The 25,445-nt window shown below is 36.4% G+C and overlaps 1 protein-coding gene across 1 annotated transcript; it reads right to left on the reverse strand.

Moving 5' to 3' along the window:
• Positions 1-11,667: 11,667 nt before the first annotated feature.
• LOC137721204 (probable trehalose-phosphate phosphatase J) lies at positions 11,668-14,442 on the reverse strand. Its single transcript, XM_068460307.1, has 10 exons — positions 14,284-14,442; positions 13,870-14,150; positions 13,628-13,768; positions 13,416-13,487; positions 13,196-13,288; positions 12,896-13,054; positions 12,723-12,800; positions 12,494-12,563; positions 12,120-12,283; positions 11,668-11,970 (listed from the first exon to the last, which is right to left on the reverse strand). Exons 2-10 carry the CDS (start codon positions 14,146-14,148, stop codon positions 11,902-11,904), a joined length of 1,125 nt encoding a protein of 374 aa, XP_068316408.1. The 5' UTR covers positions 14,149-14,150; positions 14,284-14,442; the 3' UTR covers positions 11,668-11,901.
• Positions 14,443-25,445: the final 11,003 nt, after the last annotated feature.

Genomic DNA, 25,445 nt, shown 5'->3' on the forward strand with positions numbered 1-25,445 from the left:
GTTCTCGAAGAATTACATGGACTGGTTCAAATAATTCTGAACCATGAAACACCCTCTCAACTCGTTTAAGGCGTCTATTTTACGGATTTAAGTAATCTGACAAATTTGGTATACATGTTTAAGTGATTATTTGATCTGTCAGAGATATGAATGAATGCCCTTGTGTGTAAAATTATGAAGTCATTTTCTAAATTGCTAGATTCCAGTTTATGTCGTTGACATGAATCTCACTAAGACTCTAGAAAAGCTTAAGAAAACTGTTTTGCACCTGAAAATGGAATTTGAGATAAAGGATCTTAAGAAAACTCGTTTATGCCTTAACCCGAAGTTCAAGTGTTGTTCTAACGATATTTTGGTTCACCAGTTGAGCTACACCCTGAAAGTGTTACATTTGATTATACCTATCCGAAATTCCATATCTAAGTTCAACTTTGCCCTTTATTATACTTAACTTATTTCATTAGACTAGACATTTCCTTCGTTGTTGATCTATTGGTAAAGATGCAGCACTACGTCTACATGCAGTCACTGAATTGGTATTAAAGACATTTTTGCGCTACCTTGAGGGTATTATGGATTTGGGCTTATCCCAATTCATCTTAAGGGATCCAACTCCCTGATCCTTGGAATAATGCTTACCTTATTTGTTATGCTGACGCAAGTTACTTATCAAACATGCACAAGGCATATACCCAATGGTTATGTCTTTACCCTTAGGGTTACTATAATATCTTGGAGGTCCACAATATGACCTTAGTTGTGAAATTTTTTAATTGTTCCAAAACTCACCACAATTCACTATGCCACATGTGAGACATGGTTAAGAGCTCTTGTTGAGCATATATAAAGTACTTGTTGTTTTCATCCATCGTTGAGTCCCAACAACGATTCATGAAGACTATGCCCCATGTATCCACCCGACCAAGGTCTAATACAACAACAAAGTCAATGCCAAGACATATTCCATCTACATCACATTAGAAAAGCATCAGGAAATTGAAGTCAAGCAATCTGATCCCAGACAACCTTGCCGACCTCTTCATGATATCAGTGCTGAAGTTTATATTCTATAAGCTTGTCTAAGGAATTGATATGCCTAACTATACACATGCAATGCTCGTAGTTCTCATTTGGAAGTTTTGTCAAACTCAAGGGAAGTATCCAGAAGTATACTCACTTGATCTTAATGTACTCTTTTTCCCTACGTTTAGGAGCTTTTTCCCTCTAGGTCTTTGCTATCTAACTAGGATTTAACGAGCCACTTATCAGGTCTGGTCACACCCTTGTGAGCTTGCTACTTGCATTGAGAAGACATATAGTTTTGATTTAATGCAACTTCTCATGTTTCTCCTTAGTCTATGGGTTCTTATCCCACCTTGGGTTTTACCACATCAATGTTTTGTAAGCTTTACCTTTTATACATTCTTTCGTTGATTTGAGACTCGTATTCGACGACTTCATCAACTAAACTTACTTCATCGCTGACAACCTGATGTGCCATTTACTTGAACATTTACACACTCAAGGGGCAGTGTTGCAGTCCTGATTATCTTAAGAATGTGATTGTGTAAATCCTAGGAAATCCTTATGGGATTCTACCATTTCTTATACTTTAGATATTATCCTCTTAGAGTTGTAATCCTATTGGGGTAAGGAATTAACCTTTCATACTACTATAAATAAAGGAATAATGGTGTGAGAAAACACACCTCAGAATCCACCTAATTCTCTTTATGCTTGCCAAACCCTCTCTTAACCTCTCTATAATTCTTCAGTCAAATAGGCATACAACAAATATGATGTATACAAAAATCAATGGACCTCGATCAAAATTTTACAATTCATAGGGTATCATTCAAACAACATTGAAAGTTAAAGATTGAAGCTAATTTATTCTTAAATAAATTAAATGAAAATAATGAGTAAGATTAAATAGGAGTATGAGAGACTAAAAAGGACGTGTCTTTTATTATTTCTTAGTTGAAAATGGAACACACTCCTTGTCCCACATTGGGGAGCATATGTTCCCTAACTTGCTTTAATTATATTAGTTTTTTCCCTTTTATTAGTGATTAGTACTTGGCCCATTTAGAATGAGAATTGGGGCTTGGGCCTTTGGTTGTGTGATTAGGCTTGTGTTAATTATATCATAATATAATTAATATTAATTAGGGTGAACTGCTAATTTAGCCATGAATTATTACCTTAGTGAAAAATAGGTTCCTAAACTATTTTTTTTTCAGAAAAATCAGTCATTGAATTATGAAAATCTACCAATTACATCCCTAATATTATATTCAAAGCTACTATATTCAATTTTCCATCAATTTAAGTCACGTTACTTGTATGTGATACACATTGGAGAGTAGATTGGTAGTTTTTCATAAAGAAATAGTGTATGGTGTTAACTTTAGAGGGCAAATTGGTGGCTTTTCATAAGAAATAGTGTAAGTTAACTTCGGAGGGTAAATTAGACGTTAGATTTGCGACCTAAATGAAATGTTAAGGGCTTATAGGCAAGAAAATGATGGTATTACACTCTAAAGTGTGTCAAGTGAATTAAGTTGACAAATTTTTTTTTGGAGAAAATAACTTTGAATATAATAGTAGGGATGAAATTAGCAATTTTAACGAATTTAGGAACTTATTTTACTGAGAAAATAATTCAGGGACCTAATTTTCACAAAGTTGATAGTTCAATGACTAAATTAGCACTTCACCCTATTAATTAATTAAGAAAAAGGCCTTGGGCTTGGGGTCTTGGAAGTTAAAATTAATCAAACTCCATGAATTTTAATTTCGGATTAAGCTTTTAATTAATATATTAATTAAAAATATTTTGATTAAGAGACACAACTTTTGGAAAGAGTTGTGTATTTTTCAATACAGTCAACATGTATTTGGAAGGGTATGAAACAACTTATATATTTGCAGTCTTAGTTTCCAACATAATGGTCTTTCTCATCTTTTTCTTTCGTACAAAAATTTCAGAGAGTAAACACACAAAACAATTTGCCAAAATTATATAATCCGGTGCAGATTGTAGAATTAGATAGTTGTACTCTGGTTGAACAAACATCGTAGAACCACAAACACAAGAGTGGGACGAAAATACTGTTCAAATGACAGCGTCGCTAGCCTCTATCTGTCAATCAAGTCAGTTTCACTTTACTTTCTGTATGTAATTGGTTTGTTGTTTCATTCTGTATTGCAAGTATATTTCATAAATAAAGAATCAATTATTTCAAATTCAATTATTATTTTATTTTATGAATTGTTCTCCAAGGGTCTTAGTTTTCTTTTCCATGACCAATAATTGAAGGCTTCACAAAGAGTTCTTATTTTTAATCAATCAAGTGGACTTCATCTTTCCACGTACGAAAGAGACGGAACCGAGGTTGTTAAAGGCCCTTGGAACCATGTTAGTGTCCCTATTCCAAAATCCATGTTTCTTTTCTTCACATCAAACCCTACTTTTAAGTGGATTCCAACTCCTCATCCAACCATATATACAATAGATTCCCTTACAAAATGTAAGTGGTGGGTTTCACTTTCACATGCATAACCGAAAAGTTTTACTTCTTCAGTCAACCTGCAAGTAAACTAAGACAAAAAAATTAAAAAAATAACTGTAGGCCGCCCTGAAAAATGAGACAGGTTCCATCCATTCATCTGTATATGCATGGTGGGGTTTCTTCAAATCCAAGTATCCAATAGGTAGACTTGTTCTTCTGTTTGTTAGCAATGGCCAAGCTTCCAACTCTGGCCATATATATAGGGTCTAATCACACCATGAGCTGATCGGCTTTCATTGTGTGTGTGTGTGGTGGAAGGAGGAGGAGGAGGAGGATGAGGGTGTTTGTTATTAGGATCGTTATGTACCTCCTTCAAGGAGTTTTGATTTGAATATGATTGTTGTTTCAAGAACATTGGTACAGCTTTTGACATGTGTAAAATATCCAGTCAATTCATATGATTAGTGCCTCAAACTTTGATCTTAATAATTCACCTATGTTTGCCAACTCATCATGTTTAATTTGTACTTTGTATAAAAAAAAGGATTTAATTTGTTTCGTTTTTTATATAAATTGTAGAGCTAAGAGCATCTTAAGTATAATTATGAATTTATCAGATATCTTTTCTCTTGTCTGGGAAAGGTTGCGTGTAGATAGGCCTATTTTTGGTATGCGAAAATGAAAGCATGGAATAACACAATCCTAGCAATTATAGGTTAATGGCATTGAAAATCATTACTACTTCACAACAATTATTTGATTTGCTGGCATATTTATCTCTACAAACTACCGTGAAATCAACTACCTGCATTATACTTTATATGGTAAAATTTCTATAAATGAAAAATGTTGGTGTTGTGACATACGTTCTAATACATGCTGTGATTCTGTAATTCCTAAGTAGCTGTAGATTAGGAATCCTTTGGGATCTAGAAGATCTTTCCTATAAGACTTTGTATTACTTGTAGAGCAAGTTTCTCTCCTTCCTTCTTATTACTATAAATAAAGACACAAGGACTAGGGATCAATTAGGTCTAACAATTTCTAACACGACCCGTTAACATGACACAAAATGATAAGAAATTAACAAGTTATCGAGTCGACACGGTAACAAACCAGGTCGTTATCGAGTAACTCGATAAGATCTGTTAAGATAATGTGTTGGTCTGAGTATACATATGAGTAACCTGATACACGATAAGCAAAATATTAATTTAATATTTTTATACCCCTAAAATACTATAATAATTACATATATAATCATATATATATAATTTATATATAATTTATATATAATATTATATATATCAAATTAAATTTAGAAAATGAGGTAATCCATTTATAGTACTATTGTTTTATTTATTTTGATAATTATTTTGGTAAACTTCTCATAATTTGAATGGTTTATAACGTTTGGTTTTTCTATACTTAGTTTATGCAGAAGGCAGTTCTGATGTGGAAAACCTTACTAAAAACATCATCAACATAACTCTTAAAGGCAATAGACAAGCCAAAGTTCCCATACAAAAGATTTTGTAAAAGGAATAACATGCAAGCTTTGAGTTTCATGGGCAAAGTTTTAACTTCTGAGAAAGGCTTCACAACATTGAAAAGAAAAACTCCTTCATTTTGCATATTCTTACACATTTGATATTTTGTAGTAGACTAGTAGTGTATTAGTGCTTTTTTATTAGGCTTTCATTTTGGAGTGTAGAAGTAGTACTTAACTACAAATGTGTTTTTATGTTTTCAAGTAATATTTATGTGGCAATGTGGTATGTGTAAATTTAAGAAAAAATATATTTTTCTTAATGGGTCATAACGGGTCAGGTCATTTTACCTGTTGGGTAAAGAGACCCGACTTGTTAAGATAAAGGGTGTGACACAACACAACCCGTTAAGATAACAGGTGCTATACGAAAACAATACGAAACACGACAAACACGACTTGTTTGCCAGACCTAGGATCAATACACAAAATTCCTCAAGCCTGTTCTCCTTCTTTCTTCCTTTGTCGCAGCTCCCAGTTAATTTTAGACCATAACACGTTATTAGCATGCTCTTGACGCTATACTATATAAATTTGTTCATCTTCAATCAGGGAAGTATTACGCTTCAATTATTATTCTTTGATTCAATTTTAATTTCATTGCATTCATATACTTTTATTGATTTAATTTATTTTTCTTGTGTTGAATGTGACATAAGCTTTGAAGATGAAATGCCGAAATTTGAAGGAAGAACTCCTACAAACCCATTCACAATATTCATCACACAATGAGGTTCTTCCAAAACAATGGTTTTTATCTCGATATTTTTTCAGCCTTGATTGCATGAACCTTCACCATGATGCATGACCCAACTTTATGTTTTACGAATTTTGGATTCTACATAAATCGTTTATGCATTATACTCAGAATACTGCGATTATGTGAATTGATATTTTGATTTAAAATTAAATTGCATTGATATTGTGAATTGAAAAAAAAAAATTGGGATTTAAAAATCCCAGTGAGCAGTGGCACTAAGCCACTAGAACCCAGGCCAACAGCTTGAGCCGCTGGAGTTGAGCTACAAAACCAACCGACCCTACCTCATGAGTCATGGAGCTTTGCTGCCCGAGTCGCAGAACCCAGAATGCATGAAGCCATTTTTGTGTCATCGTCACCACCCTCGCTTGAAGTCGAGGTATGTTGTGAAAAACCATTATCCCTAACGAGTTTTGGTCAAGATTCTCGTCGAATCTCAATGGTTTTCTCTCAATTTCGATTTCGAATTCTAGGGTTTTGATTTCCTTAGACATCGATGACCTCCACCCTTTGTTGAAACCATTGGTTCTCCATTAAACCACGACTCACCAGACTAACCTTGATCTAAGAATACGGCCACTAGCAGTGGTGGCGCTGGTTTTTTCTAACAAGACTCGCACCTAGCTACGCCGTGGTGTTCTTGGACTTGACTTAAGCCCATTTTGGGCCTTAGTTCCTTCAGCCTGCACCTACAAAACCTAGTTCAGTTTTTGTCTCACTAGGCCCACAACATCAGCCTTCTCGTTTTTGTGTTCCAACGCATTGCGAAGCAGCATATCTTTACTCTGTAGGCCTCTGACTTTTGCCTCTCCCGCGGGCATGCTTCTTGCAGCCTAACAACCGCATAAGGCCTGTTATTTTCCCTGCATTGCTTGGAGCGTATCACCAGTCAGCCCATTATAGGCTTGACTTCACCCATGTGTGACACCATCTTAGCCCAGTTTTTGGGCTTAGGCTTTGCTCATTTGTTTGACCACCACCATGTGGACTTTGGTTCAGTTTTGGACACCAAATTTTCAATGCCTAAATTTTAGGCATTATTAGGTTTTAATATTTTTTTTGCCTATCACTCTTTATCAGCTCGAATGTGACAGCCCATTCCGGATTTTCGAACCGTAGGGGTGAAATGACAATTTTGCCCCTATTATGGTTGTTTTGTTGTGTGGTTGTTTTTGGATGTTGCTTGGCTGGTTTTGGACCACACACACACCACACTCACTCACCCTCTCTCTCTGCCCTGTCCCGAGCCCTCTCTCTCCCCCCTTTCCTATTCTCTTTGTACGGACAACAACCAAAACCATTGAAACCTTCACAGATCGAGGAAACAAATTACATATTCGTGCTCGTGAGGTCCTTGGGAGTTCAACCATACCCATTTCAGGTAAGGATACCTTCGTTTTCACGTCGAACTCAGGATACCCCGATTTGGTCACTGTTCATGCACACGTTAATTCTTGTGTTTTTGGGAATTTCAAGCTTGTAGGAAGCTTGGTGAGGTCCTTAGGAGGCTTGGGGTGGTTCGTTTGAAGGTTTTGGACGTCGGGATCGTGAGTTTCAAGCTTGGCCAGAGTTGGTGGTGTTTTCCCGGCGAGATTCCGTGAAGTTTAGTGCTTGAAAGTGGTATGGATTTGTTCCTCTTGTTGTAAGCTTCATTTTGGTACCAATTTTGTGAAATTTGGTTGAAAAACGAAGAAGATACAAGGTTTTGAAGTTTTCCCGGTTTTCTGGCGCCGGAGTTTGGCCGGAGAAGACGACGGAATATTCCTAACGAGGTTAACGGAATTCGTCAGATTTAACGGAATATTCTTGACGGCGTTAACTGACGCCGTTAGTGTGCCAGGCACGTGCCTGTGCGTGTGGCCGTGCCTTGGCCGGCGCGTGGGGGCACGTGCGGCGTCAGAAAATTTTTCTAAAATTATGGGGTTGTTCCTGAGGTTGAGTAGATCACGTTGGTGTATTCATACACCCCATTTGAGCATTGTATGAGAAGTTATTTCGTAATGTTGGTTATGTGCTTTAAAATTAACGTTTTTATAGTTGTTTCACATATAGGTGAGACCTATCCCGAGGACGAGCGCGGTCACTCGAGGCAAGGGGGTTACGACCCTCCTACATACCAGTGAGTGGGCTTTTGGTTTTCCGTATATACCTATATACTTATGCTTTTCCCATAAAGTGAAATGAAACGTTTATACGTTTATATGCCATGCTTATTGTTTGCCATTTATTTACGCATTATTAGTCGCATATGTATATATATGTTTGGTGCTGCGGACGCACAGGTAAGTGCCAGGTGAGTTATGATTTATGTTTATGTTCAGTAGTGATTTGAGATGCATAGAAAACTCATAACATGCACCCCCGGTGTTAGTGCTTCCGCCCAAAATTGGGCACAGTCCTTCACGTGATGTTCACCTCCCGCACCACACGCTCATCTTGGATCCAAGTTAGGTGCACAGTCCTGTCGTACAGACCACTTTAGGTGGTTCCGACTCGTGGGTGACCCACGATTAATCGCCCAGCCTTCACGTGATCGTAGCACTTGAGCGTACTTATTATACACCCAGTCTTGTCGTACAGACCACTCTAGGTGGGTCCGACTCGTGTGCAGGTACAGTCAGTGAGATGGAGATCTGAGCTCTAGATTCAGCCGTACAGGTTACGTTAGGTGACTCCGGCTAACAGATTACATGACATTGATTTGACATTACTTGAGCACTTGCATTTTATTTCGAGGCTTTTGGCATGGCATATTTCTGAGCATGACTTATATATATATATATGTATATTCTATTTTTCTGGGAAGTATACATGTTTTACGGCGAGGGGTTAGAATCTTGTTTATGAAATGGTTTTTGAAAAGCTTTGTTTTTGCCCACTCACACTTTTTGTTTTGCACCCCTCCAGGTTCTAGTTGGCTAGCACTTTTGGTGGCTCCCCAGAGGATTTTCCCGGCATATCTGACAGATTATCACCAGTGTAGGACCACCTTTGGGTGTGTTTTTGTAGTGTTATTTCTCCCGGACTGCATTAGGTCTTCGAGCTCTGAACTTTGTTTTTCACACTTATGCTTGCACATGTATGTTCTTACTTTGTGTAAGGTTGGTTTTTATTTATTCGTACTTTTATTATTATTTTATTAGCTTTCGCATTGTGCACATGGTTACGTCACTTCCACGTGATGGCCAGCATGCCCTGATCTCGATCGGGGTGTGTCATCGAAGCTCAATAATGAAAAATTATTAACTCATTAATTATCGTCGTATGGTCCCAAAGCTACCCACTTTTGTTATATTTGTTTTCAATTGCTTTATATATTATTTTTTGTATTATTGCATTTGTTTGCAGGTACTATGAACTTGAAGTTTTGGAAAAATGCCACAAAAACCTGAAGTTTCTTAACACTCAATACTCATGTTGGATGCTTATGGAGATTTTATTTCCCAAAGCACCAATCACAATCTTGTTCCTTCCAATTAGCGAATTGTCAAACCGTAACAAGTTCGATTTTCCAGATTTGGGAAGTTTCGAATTGAAACTATTTTATATGGATACAAGATATGCCGCTCCACTTGACTACGATAAGTTGTGAAACCATTGAAGCCAACTATGGTGTGGAAGAGCTGAATAAGCCTCCGCCATAATCTTCATTCGAAGACTTATGCCTGAAGCATTATAATGGAAATACCTCACAGAAGAGCTCTTTGGCTCGCTTCTACGGACCATTCCAATCAAGAAAAGATAAATTCTTGCTCGAAGCAATACATGATTGAAACCCTCTACGTCCATTAATACGTACAATTTTGAAGTTTATATCTGATCAAAATTTAATTGGAGAAAAAAATTTCTTGTCCTTCCATGTCCTTAAATTGCTCTTGAAGTCGCAGTGTATAGAAGCGGAAGTTTTTCAAATTCAGAAATCTGATTACTACAAGACATGTGAGATAAATGTACGCCAGTGATCAACTGGGAAGTACCAAACGGTATAGACTCCGCTCCGACTGGAGTCTATCGAATGGTAATACCTAGTTTTGGCTCGGGCCCACTGACATGTATGCTATACTTCGACAAAGGCGTAACGAACAGACCCCTCCAGCTTTGGCTGGAACCTTTATAACCCAAGTCTGGGTCTGTCTCTGTCACACCCCAATTTTGAGTTTGTTTTGCAACATATGGTAGAATGATAGTCTGCCAAGATGTGGCATCAAAACCAGAAGTGTGATCGTTGGTACCTAAGACCTAATACTTCAAGAACAAGGGATAGTATTCTCGATCTTCATCCCTACATTATTTAATTATGTCTTTGCAGGAAAATATTATTGATTATGCACCTGTCTATGCCCTACTAATTTTGTTGAGGAGTACCATTCCTGTGGTCAATCAATGAGACTAATTTTGTTACACCTAACACATTTGGAAGAGCGAAATTTCAACATAGAATGCCACATTGCCCGAACCCTTTCAGTAGATTTGGTTTACTTTGTGAACAATTTCTTTTGTTGTCATATTTAAGTTTGGTGTTTGGATAACATCATTATTCTCAAATACGAGTTAATTGACGAAAGTTAATACATGTGATGAATCCAATTAACTCATGTTTAGGTATGGTTTGTGGGGAAGTTAGCTGTCTGGTTATATATGCTAACTTCATCCCTAGTCACCCTCCTGACAAACCTTTCAGGCTTATCCAACCTGATTGCAAGTCATGGCACTGCCCTATGTTGTCCAATGGTACTAATTTTACCATAAAGGGAATCCTTATACTGACTTCGTTTTGAAAGAACGCTTTTTGAGCCTTAAGGATATTCGAGAAAACTATTAATATATTGAAACCACTATAGAAAATGGGGTAAAATTCCTTAGCACTTCCAACGGATATAGCCAGAAGTGTATTCTAGAGAGGATGGAACGCCTACCGAATGGATTACAACCATTCAGGACCACTATATTCTGTATCTTGTACGTAATTTCCTGCATGCCGTACAATCATGTGTCACGTGTCAATCCTTGACATGTGTCGAGATCATGGCGTGACTGGATAGATAGGGCTAGTGCTCTAGAGTCAGTCTGTCTTAAAAGTCTCGATTGACTGGATAGACAAGGTTTCTCTCTAAGCTTATGACTGGCTATTTATCCTAAGTCCCAAACAGCAATGAGTCTTTGATTCTTTCACTGAAAGAGGTCACTTCATCAGCCTTCTCGATGAAGTAGGGTATTTTACAATTGGTTGCTCTCAAATCATATTTAGAGTTCGGCTGACGGATAGACGAACCATTTTTACGATTATGACACTTATCTTCTTTGAGTATATTTGTCCATACAATTTGATACTAATTCGGTGGCCTTATATTTCACCAATATAGTTGGGGTTGCCGAATGGTGCACAAGATCCAGAGTATCGCAATGATTTGCATAACCTTATCCTCAGGTTTTAGAACACAAGGTCAAGAGTGTTCATTCCTCGGTCTAAATTGCTCGATTCATAAGTTAGCAACGTGCTCCATTGCATCAACCCATTCAAGTTATTCGGCAAGCCGAACTCGGTGGCGAATTGGCATGCCTGCATCAACTCTCAAGCCACTGAAGAACATAGTTAGCTCCTAATTACTTTACCTACATGCCATGTAAATTTTATGATTTAAGATCAATACTATCTCAGAACCTTAGGTAACTCCAAGGACTTTGCTAGTTTGCTATGTGAATGCCGGTTAGTCGAATTACATAACATTAAAAGATCAAACAGATACTGTAAGATTTGGCGTCATTAAGCTTCTTTTTGTCACAGTAAAGAGATAAATTAACCATGGATAGAAAAAGAAACAGAGAGATATAAGATAACACCATTTATAAACTTGCCAGATTACATATATATAATTTCCTTGTACAGTATAGTTACAAAATGTACAAGGCATTGAAGCCACGAAAAGGTTACAGTTCTTTTTCTTTTTCCTTTCCTTTTTCTTGTGCTTTTCCAAAACTCAACCTCAAAAGAAAATTACATTATCTGACTAAATTAACCACCCCTTTGAACAATTCCTGGAAGGGTGCAGACGAATATATTTATATCTTCAAACTCTTTACAGATTAGCATGGGCCCGTACTGATTGTCGTTTCCACTCAACCAATCTCTGAAGAAAGTCCATAACCTTTGAAAATAATTAAACAAATAAAGTGAATTCGAAAGCCAAAATATGCTAAATTCATAAAAATTAGAATGAAAAAGGTAAACCATTGAAATCCAATGAATATATACAAACAAGTTAAAAGTTACAAGTACAACATATTGGACCCTCACCTCAGCTGGTTCTTGTAAAGAATAAGTTGCGTTGGTTTCCTTGGGAACTTTTGACACCAAAATGCCAAAACCTTGTCCTCTTTCTCTTAATACCTTGAATGCATCCTCATCCGTTCGATCATCTCCAATATATACAGGAAATACATCCGTGCAATTGGCATATCCTACATATCCAAAATGAATTGTTCTTCAATTAGAGAAGAAAAAGAGCGTTGCACATAATTATAATATTAATTTTTTAATAGTATTACTTTAAGAAAATAAAATAATCAGAGCGGTAGTTTTCTTGTAAGACTGCATATATTCGAACTACCGAGGTAAAAATACAGTAATATGAAACAATTAGAATACGGTCCAATGCAAAATATACTCACCAAGTGACTCCAGTATAAATTCAAGAGCCTTCCCTTTGTCCCATTTGATGGTTGGACGGATTTCTAAGACCTGCGTTAGACAAGTAGCAATATTGAAAGTGAGATACAAATCCCAGTAACACCACATATATCACAAAAAAGAACAAGTTAAATTGATAAACCTAAACGAAACATCAAGATTTAAGATTGTCTAGGTTGCAAGTAAGTAGATACCATTACATAAACTCACCTTTCTTCCTTGGGTAAGTTTGAGCATTGAATACTCCTTCAGAATTGATCTAACTTGCATGAACAGTTCGTTCCATTTCTGTCATGTCATGCGTTTAAATATTTTAATAAAGTGAATTAAAACAATACGTGTATATTTCTCAAGAACGACAGTAGTTAAAATCAAGTGCATACCTTTTCATCAACACATCGAAAGTGCACAGAGAGGCAGAATTTGTTGTTCTCCACTTTGGCTCCAGGAGTCGATTTGGTCTTGTCAACAAGCAGTCTGTAAACCTCATCAATCATTGGAAGGAACTCACTTGCTGGCTGGCAAAGAACACCTTGACAAACCTGAAGAGTAATTAAAATAAATAAATTTTTTGAAAAAAAAAAATGAATAAAAAAGGAATAGTGATATTTATTATTTTTATTTATTTTTAGTGGGAAGGAGATTAGGGTGACACAGATAATACAGTACAATTACACACTCACCTTCATGTATTTGGAACCTTTCGCTGGACCTTGAATATCCATTCCATGGCTACCAGCATAGTACAGCTCTGCCAACCTTACAAATTTGTAAACCTACAGTTCACAATTTCCCGAAACAAAATATACAGTTAATAAAAGCAAAAAGGAAAAAATTAGTTAAAAAATGCATGAAAAGATATGTATGCAGTGACTAAAAGGAGCTTGAAAATAAATGTAGTACCTTATCTCTGCATCTTCCACTCACTATGGCAGTGGGAAAACATCTAGCAACTTTCTTCACTGTCTTTCTCATCTGTGTTGTTACAGAAAAGTTAAGAAATATGGACCGGATAGAAAGCAAGAAAGAAAAGAAGGACAAGATTGAAAGATGATATATATATATATATATATATATATATATATATGTATGTATGTATGTATGTATTTACTTACTGCATCAGACATGAAAGCTCGATCTGGGTCTTCAACTATGGGTGACAGTGTGCCGTCATAGTCCAAAAACATAACTATTTGCTTCCCTTTCGAAGCATCGATAATCTGCTCAAACATGTCCAAGGCTGATGGGTGATGAAGCTGTTTTGTATTTTATCAGTATTACAAAATTAGAACCCAATGTTTTACATTAATCTGTTGTTAAACTGGTTAAGAATACAGATTATGCAAATGGTACTCACAATCCAGTCTTCTTTCAGAAAAGATGAGGGCTTTATATGAGTGGGAGAAGAAGCTCTCATTGAGTCCACCCGAGAGTTCATTCTTTCAGCTCCATTGAAACTGTCTAGGTTCTTCAAGTTCATGAACCTCTTTCTCGAAATGGAGATGTACCCTGGAGGTCCCACCGGAGGCTTTTCCGCCACCGACGTGAAAAGGGAAGAGTTGGCGACGGCCACCGATATCGCCATATTCATGATTTCGGCATCGGCTTCGGAAACTACCACATTCTGCTTCGTCATATCTACTCAAACAACCCAAAAAACATATTTGTCAGTTTCAAGTGGACAGGTGGTATTTGATGTCTGAAATATTTACCAAATCCAAAAATTAAAACGAACCCATTCGAGAAAATTAAGGTATTATAGAAGCAATACCTTAGAAAACAGGATTTGAGGAGTGATCAGGATATAAAGATTTGGGCGGTCTTGCAGTAGAACTTAGTCTCTGCTTAAAAACAGGATTTGAGGAGTGAGAATATAAAGATTTGGGCGGTGTTGCAGTAGAACTTAGTCTCTGCTTATATAAGCCAGAAAGTTCTTCAGGGGGGGAGGGGGGAGGGGGGGAGAGAGAGAGTGTGTGTGTAGACGTCTTATGTGTAAGTGTATGTATGGATGTGAGAGAGACATAACCCCGAATGGTCCATTTATACTGGCAGCAACAGGATGCTTCCAAACCAGACCCAATGCCTCCAAAAAAAACTCCAAATTCCGGGGCCCACATGTTTTGGGGTGGGACCCGCAACCCCCCGATGTCCCAATGTGTGAGCCACCAGCACCACTGCACCACACCACCAGCCGGTCCCCACCACCTCCACAACCACACCCACTCCCACTCCCCCATCCCCCACCCCCACCCCCACCCCATCTCTCCCCCTCTCTCTCTGTCGTTCTCTCACTCTCTCTTTCTCTCCCCCTCTCTGTGTCTGTGTGTATAAGTGCATTGCACCAGAGGAGGGCACGTATAAACGTAGAATACACCTTTTTTTCCCAGTGGCGCCGTCTTCAGCCGTCACCATAACAGCCAGCTACAGTGGTAACGACGTGGGCCACATTCCTTGGCCGACGCACCCCTTGTCGGCATCGCATCCGAGACGACCCATGGATTTGTAACGAATATTTGTTTGGAGCTATTTAAATTTCCTTAAATGAACTTGAATATTGGGGACATCATTGGACGCTCCGCCCCTTCAAAACGGAATAGGATCCGATCATCTGTGGGGATTCGGAAAATCAATTAATCATGTCTATTTATCGTATATCGTGCGATTAGAAATTATTTTAAAATTTTAATTTAAAATTGAATATAAATAGTATATAACGAAAATTGATCCATGATATACAATAAACGGACACGATTGATTGATCTCTGAATTCCCACAAAAAAGATCCTTGTCCCTTCAAAACCGGCTTCAAGCTAATGAAACTTTCTCGATTGGGTAAAGGATCCTGTTTGTGATTAGGGTTTTGAACGCCCCTTGTAATGTGGAATCTCCAAGTGAATGCTAGCAACTCAGACCTACCTGGCTATGCAGTTCATGAAAACCACCACCTGTTCTGCTTTCTTTCTTTTCCCAAACTGACTTAAAAAGTCGGAGTCAACTGTATCATTTTATTTTCCGTTAGATGTTTTACGTAGAACTTATCTCTACTAATTAATAACGAGAGCTACTAGACCCATTCCACAATCCTATTTCCCCACCCCACCTTATTTTCCCACCCCACTCAAAAGGTAAAACTGAAAAAAACTCTTTTCCCACCTACTGATATTTCTAAACTATCCTTACAAAGAAAATTAGTCACCGCCACACATCCACACACTCAACGGCAAGCAACCCCCTTCTCACCATCAACCAATTGTCTCTAATTTAATCAAGACTATGAGGATGAGCAATATCCTCGGTTGACCTCGTAGTCGCTCTATGCAATTATAACTCAAGTAGAGGACTAATCGTAAAATAGGGGTATCAAAACCACGTCAAATGGGCATGAGAGAATCCAATTATCAAGGTTTCTTAAGGTAATTGTAATGGGTCTATGGTGTTTGATGAAGATTTCGAATGGATGGGAAGGAATTGACATAAGGGATGAGGAAAATGGTGGATTCAACTAGGTTGGTGTTGTGTGCGGTGGTTTCAACTTGCTGGGCTCATGTTTTTGTTCCTTCTATTTTCATAATTTAATACAAAAACAAAATAATAAAATAGTTAAAGATGGTCTTATAATTCATTTTGCAAAAGGTTAGAGTTGTCACTAAAAGTATCATTAAAAAGTGGGTGGAGAAATAATGTTGATGGGTAGGTATATCATCTCCCCTTAATAAAACACTCATTGTTAACCAAAATCTTATGAAATTACCAGTTTAACCCTTTAATTAAAACAGAACATGAATAAAAAATATGGGGCAAAAATGTAATTTCACACAACCAAATTTTACTGTTTTTTTTTTCAAGGCCTCACCTACATGAAATCCTAACATATCTCTAATTAAATAATTAAAAAAAAATTCTTACTCCCACATTCTGTATCACTCTCTTCCTCTCTCGTTCTATTTCAAAACTAAAAAATAAAAAAATTTCTAACACACTTTGTGTGTGCCCATATGCTAGTCTAAATTATCTAAAAGAGATTCGAATTCACGTATAGAAAAATAGAGCACAATTAGAATAAAGAAAAAAAATGAATATACAATAAACTTGACTAAATTTAGACCTGGTAACTTTTTACACAACCTATTAATTCGATCCAAAACGACTCGAAAAAGTGGATTTCGGGTCAAACACGTTAACTAATCAAATCGTTACTGGGTCACACATTAAGAATGGGTTCTTAACAAGTTTACCGACATGTAACCCGTTTAAACCTGTTAAGAAAAAAAATTAGCTTGATAATTTAAACTACTATAAAAAAAAAATTCCAAAGCACATTAGTGACATAGTATTTAATCTCAGATAAATGAGATTAGAAATTCCAATGCACATTAAAAATACCAAAGCAATTTAAAAATATCAAAGAGCATTAAGAATTTCTTGTTATTTAATTTACAAGTGCAAAAAATTTGAAAAAAAAAAAAATATGCAAACACTCATGATCACATCCTCTAAGCTTTGACAATGGGTACATTGTCATTTGAATTTTTAAAACTCTACAAACCCTCGTGAATAGTGTTTTTAGTGGAGTTCAAAATAAATAAATTTTTCTAATAATTAATTACAAATAACGCTTGTAATTGCATCATCTACGCTTAGACAATGGTTACATTGTCATTTAGATTTTTAAAAACACTCTAAACCATCACGAATAGTATTTTTTTTGTTTGAGTGCAAAATTAATAATAATTCATAATACTTAAACAACATGAAAGCTTTGAGTCTCATTGGCAAAATTCTAACTTTTGAGAAAGACTCCACAACCTTAAAAGAAAAACTCCCTTCATTATGCAATCTTTGAACATTTGATATTTTGTAGTAATTTACTAATGTTTCCCATTAGGCTCTTATTTTGTGGTATGAAATACTTGAAAGACAAATGTATTTTTATGTCTTAAAGTAATATTTATGTGACAATATGTATGTAGATACGAATTTAGTATTACATTTTTCATTTGATTATTTATTGATTTAAAATATTTTTTTAACGAGTAACGTGTCAAGTCATATTATTCGTTAATATTAATGGGTTGAGTTCAGGTCGGGGCATATTACATGTTCATTTTAACAGATGTTACATGACACGACCCGTTAAAATATTGAATATGTCACGAAAACAAAACAAACACAATAAACAAAAGAAAACAAACTCTACATGTTTTCTCTTATCATTTGGCGTCTTAATGAAATGCACTATTGACAAAAGAAAACAAACTCTACATGTTTTCTTGGAATATGAAAAATCATAACTTATGCAAAACAGAGGAAAGAGAATGAATATGACGGGTTCAACTATCCCCACAAAATCAAATTATTAATAATTTTTTTAGGTATTGTATTATGAAGTGTAATGAAAGAGACATGTACGTATGTATACGTTCAAATATTTTTGTAATTTGAATTAGGGCATGTTTCCATTATTTTTGTAATTTAAATTGGCGAGTCCCACATCCATTCCACTCACAGTTCAATCATCAAAACGACCTAAGCTGCTGACTACAACTTCTCCAAACTCCTCTACTCATGGCAAGGAGATCAACCAAGGGAGTTAAAAGTGGAATTAATAACTAATACCAATCTTTAAGCTTTCCTAACTTAAGACAGGTTCCTTTACACAAGGAAGCCCAACTACATTCTATCAAGGATTCTCTAAGATAATTCTTATAATTGTTAATTCTTTAATAATATCTTCAAGGATTATCCGCTGTAGTGTCATTGCACAAGTACAACTCCATCAATTGGATGACACACTTTGATCAACCAAACGTCGACACATGGCACGAAAAACCCTACACATGTTGTCGACCTAGCTCCTATAAATACCCTGATTCTACACTTCTCAAGTAAGTTGAAGTTACTCTGTACAACTCAACCCTCAATTTCACAATCTTTTCAGAGTTACTAACTTAGGCATCAAGATGTTCATTGGCCAAACCTCTTCCCCCTTTCATGGCGTATGGTTCTTGGCCTTGACCAAATGTGTTTAATTTGTTTTATAGATACAAATCTGTCAAGACTAAAGACACAGATTTAGGTATCAGAGGCTGAAGTAAAACAGGAAAAAAAGGAGTTAGGGTAACAATGTTTCATATTTTGTAGGTGAAATTTCGTCAATTCAACCACATACGGAATTTGCATTCACAAATTGATGCTTTCATTGAGAGAAATTGAGTTAGATCAACGCATGCTTAGATATCTGAGTGAAAAAAAATAGAAGTAAAAATCTTTCTTCAGTGTTCTTCATTCATTATTCATCATCATCCTCATTCATCACAAAGTCAACTCGTAGATCTTTCATTTGAAGTCTACAATCAGGTTTTCAGGCAACTCAATCCAAGTCCATCAACACTCTAACTGGGACAAGTGCTCACAAAGTTCTAGGGCAATGTAATCTTGCCTTACACCTATTATGTGCACTTAAATGAGTGAAGAGTTTAAATATGAAATGATGAGATGAGATGACTGATCTTGGTCATTGCAACACTTTCTTAGAATTAGGGTAATTCAACAAGAAGCAAGCATTTTCGTACATTAGGATAAGTATGCATAAACTATACTTGAAAATTTTGGTTTGAAAAAGTGCAAACCCTTGTCTATACCTCTAGCGGCTATAGAAAAACTAATACTGGATGATGGTAGTGAAGCAACTGATGAGGAATAATACAGGAAAATTGTTGGCAGTCTTTTGTACTTGACTGCAACAAGACCTGACATCATGGTCTCTACAAGTCTCCTTGGAAGATTCCTGCATTGTCCTTCAACCAAACATCTGGGAACTATCAAGAAGGTACTAAGGTACATTCAGGGAACTATTCATTATGGAATCAGATATAAGAAGGTTGATTCTGCCCTTCTCATTTGATTATGTGATAGTGAATGGAGTGGAGATGAAGATGATATGAAATCCACCTCTGGTTATGCATTTACCTTTGACATTGGAGCATTCTTTTGGGCTTTTGTGAAGCAATAGTGCATGTTGTTGGAAATTTTGAGTACAAATTTCATTGTCCCACATTGATCACTACCAAAAGATTCCCTCACTTTATAAGGCTTTGTCCCTTATGAAAAGTGATTGGGTGTACTAATATAAATTCTTTAATTAATTATTTTTAATTAATTTTGGTTTTAATTAATTAATTAATTATTTTTTATATCAACAGACTCATCTTTTCATATGAAGTCTAAAGTGATAAAAGAACGCCAGAGAGCAAAGCACCTCTCTGAGAAAAGGTCTCTCAATAGATGCATCTCATTCTCATACATGTTGTGAACATGCATAAACCTATTATATATACATCCATCTGCATGGCACTTAGAATACAGAAAAATAAAATTTTTCTTCTACAATCCCAAGCAATCTTACTGAGAGAACCACAAAGAAATTCGCCAAAAGTCAAGTTTTCCAGTGCTGAAATTTTGACTTAGATCGTGGAATCTTGGTGAAGCTGACATTCGTAGAACTACAAGTACTGAGTAGGGGCGAAATTTCTGTTTCAAGGACATTGCGGTACACAAGCCTCGATCTTCAATTTATCTATTTAATATTATTTCGTTTCGTTCATACTCTGTTGAATTATTCGCATTTATTATTTATTAGCATATATAAATTTATCATTGATTGTTGATATTTATCCAACAATCTTGAAACAGAAAGTATGGATCAACAATCTGTGAATGTGAATGGCACTGTACCGAAATACTTTGAAAAGCCTGAGAAATTCAAAGGGCTGGATTTCAAGAGATGGCAATAGAAGATGTTTTTCCTGACAACCATGAATCTCGCTCATGTTGTCAAGGAAGAAGCTCCGAAGTCTAATGAGAATCCAATGACAAAAGAGACTGTTATGACAATTGAAGCTTGGAATCATTCTGAGTTTTGTTGCAGGAATTATATTCTTAATAGTTTGGATGACAATCTCTATGACATTCATTCTTTGTGCAAGATTGAAAAGGAGTCGTGGGAATTCCTGGAGAAAAAGTATAAGATTGATGATGCCGGTTCAGAGAAATTTGCTATCAGTATATTTCTCAAATATACTATGGTGGATTCAAAATACGTTGTCTCTCAGGTTGAAGAAATCCAGAAATTGATCTACGAACTGCACTTCGAGGGTTGCAAGACCAATGAGGTTTTCCAAGTTGTGGCGATAATCAAGAAATTACCAACTTCCTTGAATGACTTCAAGATTTATCTCAAGCAAAAGCGTCATGAGATGAATATGGAGGATTTGATTCTGAGGCTACGAGTGAAAAAAAAAACACAGAAAGGGAGACTGTTCTGGTGAACTTGCTGCCATTGAAGCCAACGTCAATTATGTTGAGAGAGGACACTGAAAAGCCAAGCCAGAAAAGAATAAGGCTCTAAAAACCAAGCAGTTTGTACAATCTGCTCTTGCTAATAAAGGCAAGAATATGAAGAAGATTAAGGGAACAATCTATGTGTGTGGCAAATCTAGTCATAAGGCACAAGATTGTTATCATCGCAAGGATGGAAATCATGTCAACGGAAACAACAACAACCATGCTAATATGGCAACCACTGATGAAGAGTTGGCTGTTGTTATGTCCGAGGTCAACATGGTCTCGAATGTGAGTGAATGGTTAATAGATAAAAGTGTTACGAAGCACATCTGCATTGACAGAAATCTGTTCATTGAATACCGTATTGTTGCCCCTGGAGAAAAGATGTATATGGGCAAATCTGCTTCATCTACGGTGGAGGGCAAATGCAAAGTGGTACTCAAATTCACATCTAGGAAGAGTCTAACCTTGCTGAATGTGCTGCATGTTCCTGAAATAAGGAGGAACTTGGTTTCTGGACCTATTTTCATTGCTAAGGGCTTTAAACTTGTACTTGAATCCAACAAATTTGTACTTACCAAGGGTGGGATGTTTGTAGGAAAGGGATATATGGCTGATGGCCTTGTGAAACTCAATGTAATTGCCATTGATGATGCTAATAAAATAAATGATTCTACTTATATTGTTAAGTCTTCTAATATTTGGCATGCCAGATTAGGCAATGTTAATTTTGCTTTCCATGCAAAGAATTGTTAAGTTAGAATTATTACCTAAATCTGAAATTGATTTTAATCTTAAGTGTGAGACATGTATTGAATCCAAATTTTCTAGGCAAACTAGAAAGTCAATTCTGGAAATATCAAATGAATTACTTGGATGAATTCATAGTGATCTTTGCGACTTTAAATCCACACCAACTCGTGGAGGAAAGAATTATTATGTCACTTTTATTGATTATTGTAGTAAGTATTGCTATGTTTATTTGATTAATAGCAAGGACGAAGCTTTGAATATGTTTAAGACATATAAAGCTGAAGTTGAAAATCAACTTGAGAGAAAAATCAAAGCACTTAGATCCGACAAAGGAGGAGAGTATGAGTCTACTGCCGTCTCATATTTTTGTGCACAACATGGAACTATAAATCAAACAAAGGCTTCATACACACCACAACAAAATGGTGTTGCCGAAAGAAAAAATAGAACATTCAAGGATATGATTAATTCCATGTTAAATAGTTCTGGGCTTCCACACAGTTTGTGGTGTAAAGCTTTACTTACTGCAAATACCATATTGAATAAGGTTCCTTAAAAGAAGATTGACGAGTCACCTTATGAACGATGGAAAGAAATAAACCCACTTATAAAACCCTCAAAGTGTGGGGTTGCTTAGCAAAAGTGCAAGTTCCGTTACCAAAAAGAATAAAACTATTGATTGTGTATTCATTGGATATGCAAACAATAGTGCTGCTTATAGGTTCCTTGTTGTAAAATCTCCAATTTCTAACATACATGTTAACACTATATTAGAATCGACAGATGCAGAATTCTTTGAGGATATATTTTGCTTCAAAGAAAAGGAATATGGTTCTAATACAAAGAGGATTCATGATCATAGTCATGATGAGGCCTCTTCTTCAGGTGTCCAAGAAAATGATGTGGAACCAAGAGGAGGAAAAAGAATCAAAGTTTCTAAAAACATTGGACCAGATTTCATTGCTTACTTGTTCGAGAATGAACCTAGAACTTTTAAAGAAGCAATGTCTTCTTCCAAGGCTCCTTTATGGAAGGAAGCAATTGAAAGTGAAATGGAATCCATTATGGAAAATAAGACATGGGAATTGGTTGATTTACCTCCCGGTAGTCAACCAATTGTTCATAAATGGATTTTCAAGAAGAAACTTAAGGCGGATGGAACCATTGACAAGTTCAAGGCATGTTTAGTAGCCAAAGGTTATCACCAAAATGAAGGGTTGGATTATTTTGAAACTTATTCTCTAGTTTCTCGCATAACATCAATTAGGACGTTAATACCGATTGTGGCTGTGTACAACTTTGATATACATCAAATGGATGTAAAAACAACATTTTTAAATGGAGAACTGGATGAAGAAATATACATGGAACAACCTGAAGGGTTCATGCTCAAAGGACAAGAAAGCAAAATGTGCAAATTAGTTAAGTCATTATATGGACTTAAACAAGCACCAAAACAATGGCACGAGAAATTTGATCATACTTTGTTGGCGCATGGGTTCAAAATAAACGAATAGGATAAATGTGTCTACATTAAGAGTAATGATAAAACTTGTGTTATTGTCTGCTTGTATGTGGATGGTATGCTCATAATGGGAATTGATAAAGATGTAATAAACAAAACAAAGATTGTTGAATTCAAGTTTTGACATGAAAGACTTAGGTCAAGCCAATGTCATTCTAGGAATTCAAATTAAGAGAAATGGTGAAGGGTATGTCCTTACGCAATCTCATTATGCAGAAAAAAATATTACGAAGGTTTGGTCAATTTGACTGCAAACCTATTGCAACTCCTTTGGTTGCTTAATGCAAGTTGGAGAAAAATAAAGGTAATGCCATATCTCAACTTGAATATTCTCAAGTAATTGGAAGTCTAATGTACTTGATGAATTTGACTAGGCCTGACTTAGCTTATGCAGTAAGTAGGCTTAGTAGATATACTAGTAATCTGGCACAAAAACATTAGGATGCTTTAGCAAGAGTGTTAAAGTATTTGAAAAATACACTTGACTACTGATTATAATACACAAAGTATCCACCTGTTGTAGAAGGCTTTAGTGATGCTAATTGGATTTCTGACACTACAGAATCCAAATTGACAAGTGGATGTGTTTTTACGTTGGGAGGTGCAGCAATATTTTGGAAATCTTCTAAACAGAAATGTATAGCTCTTTCCACCATGAAGTTAGAGTTTATAGCTTTAGATTTGGCTAGAGAAGAAGCCGAGTGGCTCAAACATTTATAGGAGGATATTCCAGTGTGGCCAAAGCCTGTAATTGCTATATGTATACATTGTGATAGTATGGCCACGCAATCAAGGGCCAAAAGTCATGTATACAATGGAAAGTCGCGACACATCAGGCGTCCGCGTAATACTCTTAAGAAGCTGCTCTCCAATGGAATAATATCCATTTATTATGTAAGGTCAAAAGAAAATATAGCTGATCCCTTGACATCAAGGAGAATAGGTCTCAAGCCAATTCAATGAATCGGACTGGGCCGATATTATTTACATCAAGGAGAATAGGTCTCAAGCCAATTCAATGAATCGGACTGGGCAGAAACCTAACCTAGTTGATTAGAGATCCCATGGTCTAGGTTCATTAGGCAAACTGGTTGAGTTTGATTCAAAAGTTGAACACACAACTTCCTCATTCTTATGATAAAGTGTGTGCTGTCTGTTGAAGTTTGAGGGGTTATGTTTTATACATTTAATAACATTAATATCTTGTTATCAAGAGGAATATGGTAGACCATTCATAATTAATGTCACCTATATTGGAGTAAATGGGGCCGCATTTATGAGAATTGAAATGACTAAATTCTCTAAAGCTCCTAAGAAATCTGGGATCTATTTAGGGCCAAAATAAACACAACTGTATGAATTGAAGTGTGGCAAACATAATATGTGTGTAGCATATTTTCTCGGTTTACTACTGTGGTGAACAGTTCAAGATCTTCCGCATCCACTGTGTCACCAAGTAAACCCGATATGTTTTCACTAGGGTAAGTTCAAGTCCAAAAGACACTTCACTCAATGCATATCATGTCTATTCTCTCAGTTTTAGGCAGCCTAGTCATACATTTGTATTCAAATGTGGGGTCTTATAAGTAAATTGATGGTGTTTGAATGAAATATCAAACACGTGCCACTCTTCACAATCGAAGTTGAGTACATGAGTTCTTCTGAAATTACAACTCAAGCCATCTAAAGCTGTGACAATACACCCTTAATTGCTATGTCAAAGAACCCAGTGGTCCATCAAAGATCCAAACACATCAAAATGAAATTTCACTTCATTCGCGTTGAATAGCTATTAGGTCAGATGTGAGCAAGCGGCCTTGTCTTATAAGGCATTGCTTTTGAATAGCCTGAGATGAGCTCATAGGCGCTCTCTCTCTTCTCTCTCGTGCAAAGGCCTAGCGGCTATTTTTGTACTGTTGTGAGATGAATATACCAGCAACAAGAGCATGACTTATGCTCTGTGATTTACAGATCCAATATCATCTATCTTCATGATGTTTCCTTCAGTAAAAGTCTAAAAATACAATCAGAATTTACAGGACCTAACATAAACGGCCTCGGAACCGACGTGTCTGAATGCGGTCTATACTCTATATAGGGAGAATAGCGATGCACTCTGCTGTGTTCCAGCCCAGACACCTCTCGTGTGCCCAAGTAACCCTGAACCTATTATTGTCACCTTAATTGGCTTGGTTTTCTCATAGTCACAGACAAATATCAGATGTTTCCACGTGGAAACCAGCAAAGATTGTGTCGTGATACGTGGGGCTACATCAAGAGCCACATGTTAAGTAGCAAAGCCATTCACGATG

Source organism: Pyrus communis, chromosome 16 (assembly GCF_963583255.1).
Source record: "Pyrus communis chromosome 16, drPyrComm1.1, whole genome shotgun sequence".
Taxonomy (NCBI): Eukaryota; Viridiplantae; Streptophyta; class Magnoliopsida; order Rosales; family Rosaceae; genus Pyrus; species Pyrus communis.

What these genes read in the sequence shown, in the direction of transcription:
- LOC137721204 (XM_068460307.1), bottom strand. Translation starts at nt 14,148, where the DNA reads ATGACGAAGCAGAATGTGGTAGTTTCCGAAGCCGATGCCGAAATCATG. An exon ending in GTGGAAGATGCAGAGATAAG is followed by an intron (nt 13,289 to 13,415) that starts GTACTACATTTA and finishes TGTGAACTGTAG; the next exon opens with GTTTACAAATTTGTAAGGTT. An exon ending in ATTTATACTGGAGTCACTTG is followed by an intron (nt 12,284 to 12,493) that starts GTGAGTATATTT and finishes TTGGATATGTAG; the next exon opens with GATATGCCAATTGCACGGAT.